Source organism: Oncorhynchus kisutch, linkage group LG4 (genome assembly GCF_002021735.2).
Source record: "Oncorhynchus kisutch isolate 150728-3 linkage group LG4, Okis_V2, whole genome shotgun sequence".
Taxonomy (NCBI): Eukaryota; Metazoa; Chordata; class Actinopteri; order Salmoniformes; family Salmonidae; genus Oncorhynchus; species Oncorhynchus kisutch.
The window spans coordinates 24,034,429-24,042,385 of NC_034177.2; the positions used below are offsets into that span (position 1 = coordinate 24,034,429).

Consider the following 7,957-nt stretch of genomic DNA (forward strand, 5'->3'; position numbering starts at 1 on the left):
GCGCATGTTACAAATAAAATTTTATTTGATACTCAAATTTTCCCTATACCCATCATGAGGTTGCTACATCCTAGCCTATGAATGACAGTTGACAACGTAGGTGCACACACGTCTAAGGCACTGCGTCTCAGTGCTAGAGGCATCACTACAGACCCTGGTTCGATCCCGGGCTGTATCACAACAGGCTATGATTGGGAGTCCCATAAGGCGGCACACAATTGTCCCAGCATCGTCTGGGTTAAGGGAGTGTTTGGCCGGGGTAGGCCATCATTGTAAAATAAGAATTTGTTCTTTATTAACTGACTTGCCTAGTTAAATACATGCATTCAATACCACCTTACACACTCTTGCCTGCGTCTAGCTGATATAGGGTGTAATCATTAGTCCAACATTTGCAAACGAGACAAATTCAGGTATTTTTTATCCCTGCTTTGTTCGCTTCCGTTTGATTAATGTTTCTCAACAGAATCAGTGGAATGAATACACCCCTGATCACGCATAAACACAGTTCACTTTCATAGCAGCCACGTTGTATTCCTTCTCGCCTCTATGCACTCTCCTCCTCTCACCTATTCCCTTCGTTTGTGGACTTCAATGAACAACACATCAGCTGTATGTGACCTAGTGAAAAAACCTTTCCAAGCCAAACCATGTCATAACTGCTACACACAGCCTACGTTGTTGTCCCCATATTAGCTAAAGTAATGTTTTAGTCAATATAGCTAATAGAACTAATGTGTTAGTAAACTTGCTACAATCATACAGTAACATTACAGTGTATAGTCATTAAGCAGTTACACCGGCGGGCACCGGTGGCAATACATTTGTTAAACCTAAAGCTTACCTATTACTTGGAAGAGTTCCAATGTTGTGTTGGATAGTCATAGCCAGCTAGCTAACATAGCATCCCTCTGTTTGAGCCAGGTGTTTGAGTAACTAAACTGGCCAGCTGCATTTTGCTAGCTAAGTAAGAGAAACTGAAAGTGAAAGAAAATGACACTCTATCTCTTGCTTTTCCTTAATTTTTGAATAAATGCATTTGTTGAAAACTGTTCAACTATTGTCTTAATCTCTTGGAGTCAACTAACTACTCACCACATTTTATGCACTGCACTCCTAGCTAGCTGTAGCTTATGCTTTCAGTGCAGGATTCATTCTCTGATCCTTTGATCGGGTGGACAACATGTTAGTTCATGCTGCAAGAGCTCTAATATGTTGGAGGACATCCTCCGGAAGATGTCATAATTACTGTGTAAGTCAATTGAAGGCGGTAAGAACCAAGAGCCTCCTAGGTTTTGTATTGAAGCCAATATACCAAGAGGAGGGCGGAAGCTTGTTGTTCTCCAGCTACACCATGGTGCTACCCTACAGAGTGTTGCTGATGCTACTGTAGATCTTCATTACAGAACAATGTGTTTTAATCAATTATTTGGTGATGTGAATATATTTAGTCCATCTTTATCTAAAAAGAATAACTTTTTCAATGTTATCAATACAATTTTTTAATTTTTTGAAATTCACAGAAGGATAGTCCTCCCCTTCCTCTGAGGAGCCTCCACTGTTATGTTGTGGTCCACTGTGTATGTTGGAAAGGAGGTTACACAGGGGAAATAGATAGCAATTTTTATGTATTGCAGTGAGTGATTCACTTCGGAGTTTGCTGTGTCATGTCAGTTATGTGTGTTCTTAGATTGTGCCTGTGTCTTTCTCAGGGCTGTGATGTCATGGCAGCAGCCAGTGTGACAAGACCCGGCAATGTCCAGACCACAGAGAAATCACAGTTGACCTTGAAAGGTATAAGCAGCTTTTAATTCCTCTCATCTATCACCTGCTCTTGTAACCTACTCTAATACTCACCCTCTTCCCTGTGTCTGTGTACATTTCTCTTAAACTCATGACAACCTAAACCACCCCAAGCTATTATTGTCCCACTTTCATTTTTCAGCCTCCATTGTTATTCCACTTTTCCATTTGTTCTCCCTGCACTTTATTACTCCCTTTCCTCTCTCTTTTCCTCAGTTAATATTGCATGCACTACTATGCTGTCACCCATCACTCACTCCCCCACTCGTATAAGATCAAATGAAACAAGTTTAATTCACCTTGACAGTTTTAAATAATTGGAACATTTCAGGTCTGTCCTCCCTGTTGAAAAGATTCAGCAGTATCCTAACAGTTATTCAGCCCACATTTTCCTGAGCGGATATGTAATTCAGTTCAATGTTAATTTTGACATGGATAGCCACGGTAGCCAGAAAGGTTTGACATTTCGCTGGCCAAGTGAGCATCACATTAATATGGAGCAATCAACAACACATTTATGAACAGAAGTACACTGTGCCTAAACTACCACCCTGTTTGCCTGTGACAGCTAGAGGGCGGCATTTGCATTTTAGTGTTTGCTTGTCATACAGTTACAAATCCAGAGTAGCTGTAATAAGTATTTGTATTACAAACTGTAGGTTAGGGATTGGCTGGAGTTGGTGTACCACAGTAGTCTTTTTTTGTATTTTGCTATATGTTCAACAATTGTTTATTTTTTTTCTTCTTCACCAAGTGGTCTCAGCAAAGCCTCAGTCACCCAAGCTGCCCACCCGCTCCAGACTCAGCTCTTTTGTGGAGGTGACTGCAGATGGCCTGACTAGTGAAACCAAGAAAACAGGCAAACGAACTGGACACCTTGAGCTACAGTGGAATGAGGACCTCACCCTGTGAGCCCACCTAATCTCAACCTCACTTACTCTGTTGTTGATGCTTGTATATTGTTTAGAGAGAGAGAGAGAGAGAGAGTGTGTGTGTGTGTGTGTGTGTGTGTGTGTGTGTGTGTGTGTGTGTGTGTGTGTGTGTGTGTGTGTGTGTGTGTGTGTGTGTGTGTGTGTGTGTGTGTGTAATGTAGGCCTATTTGACTGTGTATCTGATTATGACTTGTGTAGGAATGTGACGCCTCAGAGCCGGTTAGATCTTAAGCTGTGGAGCTGCCACACTTTGAGGAAGGAGTTACTAGGGACTGCCACCATTGACCTGCTTGACACTCTGCGTACACATGATGGCAAGAGTAAGACAATAAAAGTTTATTTTTATGTAGGCCATTGTCCATGGATAGTTAGCAGGACTCCCAGTCATGCTACTGTAGTATTCTATCTACTTTAAAATATTTGGGGTTACCCTCTACCAAACTGCAAGATCAAGATTAAAATTGTGGAAGTCTTAAATTTTTTTTTACAAACATGTCAGAGAAAGAACTTTGGTTTTCTATACGCAGTTGATAGGTCACTGCTCTTCAATAACCTATCTCTTATCATCTATCTTACTTTTCCCAAATCCTTCATTTTCTTTCTATTTTGTTTTCCTTCCCTCCATCCCACACTTCCCCCTAACCCTCCAGTGGAGAATCTGCAGCTCAGTCTGGTCTTGCAGACCGAGAACAAAGGCTCACTTGTAGCTGGAGGCGAGCTGAACGTCTGTCTGGACGGCCTGGTTGTTGATCTGGGATCTTTGCCCAATGGCAGCACAGCAACAGACAGTGAGTCCCGCCTTGCAACACACACACACACATTAACACTTACAAAAGAGTGCACACTCTTTTTTTTAATGCAAACAAAATCTTCCCACACACTTTCTTTCTCGTATTCTCTATCTTGCTCTCTGGTATATATTCACTCACTTTACAGTTAGTGACTTATGCTTTTCAGACTCCACCCAAGCAAGAAGTGCAGGGCTCATTTGGAGAACGGCAAAGAGTGTACTTTGTGATGTTGGGGTGGAGTTTTTAATGTAACGTAATGTGATAGAGTAGGGATATTTTCAGCCATCATGTTACTAGTGTGCAAGTTTGCACACAGTCTTTCACATGTTGAGAAGAAGACCAAAGAGTTTTATGTGGCTATTTGACAATTACAACTTTCCAAATTTGCACGTAGGCCTAGTTGATACTATTGCTAAATATCCACTATAACTTGTGAACACAGAAACATAATTAGCTGGTAACTCTTTAGTCTCACCATGACGTCGGCGCGTTTTGGACTTGTAACCCCTTTAAAATATTGAGTTTGAGCTACAGACTTCTGGGTTGTACTATTGAATTCGTCTAGACCAACAATTAGTCTGCGTGATTAATGAGGGCTTAGCTAGAGCGCTGTTTGTGAGACAAGGGCAGATCCTGAAGGGGCCCGGGCTGGATCTTTTTATAAAAACCTCTGTAAAGTCCAAATGGTTTGAGCTGCAAACTATTAAAAGAGATCTCAAAGCTGAGATCTCTCACAAACACACACATGTAACATGTTTTGCTCTAAAGCAACACAAGAGTCATTAGAAGGTAAGGGGTTCTTCTACATAGAAGATCATAGGAAATCCCAGGACGTAGTGTCTGTAATACTGTAATAAGATTGTTTCTGTCACAAACACGACACAGTTGTCAAGGACTCGTTGGATATTAATTTCCCACTGAGCGAACCATTTCTGTACTTTCAGCATTCATATAAAGTCATGACCTTATTTTTATTATTGTGACTGTTTATGTGAAATTAATTTGTTCATACTTGTCCTGAAAAGAAAATGGCCAAACACTTCATTGTGAGGCTAAATGTAAGGACTGAGACATGCATATAAATTAAAGTCTGATTTTGAAGCAGATTTTTGCTGTGTTTTCGGGACAGATAGGGTTAACGACAGTGACAGGTCTTTTTATGTTGTCAACACTTTACTGCATGTATACAAATGAGTGGTAAAAAAAAGCTCACCCAGACAGTGCAGCAGCGTCTTCTGTTTACAAACAGCAGACAAATATACTTTTGTGAGACAAAGATTGGACTTGCCTCTTAAGTTTGTTAAATGTGGTGTTTTTAATGAATAACAACACATTAAACTGACTTATAGAGGTGGCTTGAATTTCTCAGTTCATGCATCTCTCATCTGTGTATGAAATAACACACAAGCCTTTTCATTCCGAATCACAGAGCCAGAGTGTTTCCTAGTGAATGAACACAGCACAAGTCAGGGTTGGGTTTCTGAGCGTATGGTTCATAAATGTGTATCTTTGTGTGTTTAAACAGTACCAGTCAAAGTTTGGACACACCTACTCATTCAAGGGTTTTTCTTTATTTTTGCTATTTTCTAGTGAAGACACCAAAACTATAAAATAACACACATGGAATCATGTAGTAACCAAATAAGTGTTAAACAAATCAACATGCATTTTATATTTGAGATTCTTCAAAGTAGCCATCATTTGCCTTGATGACAGCTTTGCACACTCTTGGCATTCTCTCAACCAGCTTCATGAGGAAGTCACGTGGAATTCATTTCAATTAACAGGTGTGCCTTGTTAAAAGTTCATTTGTGGAATTTCTTTCCTTCTTAATGCGTTTGAGCCAATCAGTTGTGTTGTGACAAGGTAGGGGTGGTATACAGAAGATGGCCCTATTTGGTATAAGACCAAGTCCATATTATGGCAAGAACAACTCAAATAAGCAAAGAGAAACGATAGTCCATCCTTACTTTAAGAAATTAAGGTCAGTCAATGTGGAACATTTCAAGAACTTTTAAAGTTTCTTGAAGTGCAGTTGCAAAACCATCAAGCGCTATTATGAACCTGGCTCTCATGAGGACCGCCACAGGAAAGGAAGACCAAGAGTTACCTCTGCTGCAGAGGAAAAGTTCATTATAGTTACCAGCCTCAGAAATTGCAGCCCAAATAAATGCTTCATAGAGTTCAAGTAACAGACACAATTTCAACATCAACTGTTCAGAGGAGACTGCGTGAATCAGGCCTTCATGGTCAAATGTTTGCAAAGAAACCACTACTAAAGGACACCAATAAGAAGAAGAGACTTGCTTGGGCCAAGAAACACACGCAATGGACATTAGACCAGTAAAAAAAATCTGTCCTTTGGTCTGATAAGTCCAAATTTGAGATTTTTGGTTCCAGCCGTCGTGTTTTTGTGAGACGCAGCGTAGGTGAACGAATGATCTCTGCATGCGTGGTTCCCACCGTGAAGCATGGAGGAGGTGGTGTGGGGGTGCTTTGCTGGTGACACTGTGAGTGTCACTGTCATTTAGAATTCAAGGCATATTAATCACCATGGCTACCACAGCATTCTGCAGCGATACGCCATCCCGTTTGGTTTGTACTTAGTCGCACTATAATTTGTTTTTCAACAGGACAATGACCCAACACACCTACAGGCTGTGTAAGGGCTATTTAAACAAGAATGCGAGTGTTGGAGTGCTTCATCAGATGATCTGGCCTCCACAATCCCCCGGCCTCAACCCAGTTGAGATGATTTTGGATGAGTTGGACCGCAGAGTGAAGGAAAAGCAGCCAGTGGGAACTCCTTCAAGAATGTTCAAAAAGCATTTCAGGTGAAGCTGGTTGAGAGTGTGCAAAGCTGTCATCAAGGCAAAGGGTGGTTACTTTGAAGAATCTCAAATATAAAATATATTTGGATTTGTTGAACACCTTTTTTGGTTACTAAATGATTCCATGTGTGTGATCATATTTTTCATGTCTTCACTATTATTCTTCAATGTAGAAAATAGTAAAAATAAAGAAAAACCCTTGAATGAATAGGTGTGTCCAAACTTCTGACTGGTACTGTATATTGTGTGTGTTTATGCCTGTGCATGAAGGTTAATATTGTTCTTAAATCGATGAATAGGCTTTACAACCCCTGTTCCATTCAGATTTGTTACTTTGGTGTTCCCCAAGCGCTCTTTCACACCTGCACGCCGTCATCACGCATAGCCATGCACACGCTTGGGAGTGCTTATGTGGAATTTGTTTCTCAAAATTGCGTAATAGACTCTGGTTTCTGTGAGTTGTGCAGGACAATCGGCTCCTGTGATCCGGGGGGTTTCCTCTCTGCCTGGCTGGGTAGGGGCTCACTGTGGGACAGGGGGAAGGGAGGGGGAAGAAGTCTATTAAGGGAATGAATATGTGCTTTCTGAAGACTTAGTGTGTGTGTGTGTTGCAGGGGTGTTAGTGAATAGTGGTCTGGAGTGTGTGCTCTTGAGGGCAGGTTTTAAGGGGCTACGTGTATGAAGGTCTGGAGTGTGTGCCTTCTGGCGGGGGGGAGGGGGGGTATAAAGGTTCAAGTGTGCGCTGTGTTGCAGGGGGAAGGTGTGTTAAGGCCCTCTGTGTTCTCTCTGAAGGCAGCTCTGTTAGTTTAGTGTTTTCCCTCATTTCCCCTGGCAGTTTTTCTGACACGCTGACACACACTGCTACCATAAACAGACCTTTGTGCTGCAGCCAGTGAAAAACACATCCAGACCAGACAGAACTCACCTTTACGTATATACAGGCCTAAACGGACAAACACATGCACTCTTATGCATGTGCATTGCACACACTCTTATACATGCAGGCACATCATATAAAGCAACAACTCTGCAAAAAAAGAAATGTCCTCTCACTGTCAACTGCGTTTATTTTCAGCAAACTTAACATGTGTAAATATTTGTATGAGCATAACAGGATTCAACAACTGAGACCTAAACGGAACAAGTTCCACAGACGTGGCTAAATGGAATAATGGAATAATGTGTCACTAAACAAAGGGGGGGGGGGTCTGTGTCTGGTGTGGCCACCAGCTGCATTAAGTACTGCAGTGCATCTCCTCCTCATGGACTGCCCCAGATTTGCCAGTTCTTGCTGTGAGATGTTACCCCACTCTTCCACCAAGTCAACTGCAAGTTCCCGGACATTTCTGGGGGGAATGGCCCTAGCCCTCACCCTCCGATCCAACATGTCCCAGACTTGCTCAATGGGATTGATATCCGGGCTCTTCCCTGGCCATGGCAGAGCATTGACAATTCCTGTCTTGCAGGAAACCACGCACAGAACGAGCAGTATGGCTGGTGGTATTGTCATGCTGGAGGGTCATGTCAGTATGAGCCTGCAGGAAGGGTACCACATGAGGGAGGAGGATGTCTTCCCTGTAACACACAGCGTTGAGAACAA

General features: G+C 42.0%; 1 protein-coding gene across 2 annotated transcripts in view; it reads left to right on the forward strand.

The window, feature by feature from the left end:
* wwp2 (WW domain containing E3 ubiquitin protein ligase 2) overlaps positions 1 to 7,957 on the forward strand; it is a 46,461-nt gene that overhangs the window by 10,672 nt on the left and 27,832 nt on the right. For both annotated transcript variants that reach the window (XM_020480599.2, XM_031822689.1), the window contains exons 2-5: positions 1,713 to 1,794; positions 2,558 to 2,711; positions 2,934 to 3,055; positions 3,386 to 3,523. In XM_020480599.2, coding sequence (XP_020336188.1) covers positions 1,725 to 1,794; positions 2,558 to 2,711; positions 2,934 to 3,055; positions 3,386 to 3,523 — 484 coding nt within the window. In that variant the 5' untranslated portion in view covers positions 1,713 to 1,724. The remainder of the gene's footprint in view (positions 1 to 1,712; positions 1,795 to 2,557; positions 2,712 to 2,933; positions 3,056 to 3,385; positions 3,524 to 7,957) is intronic.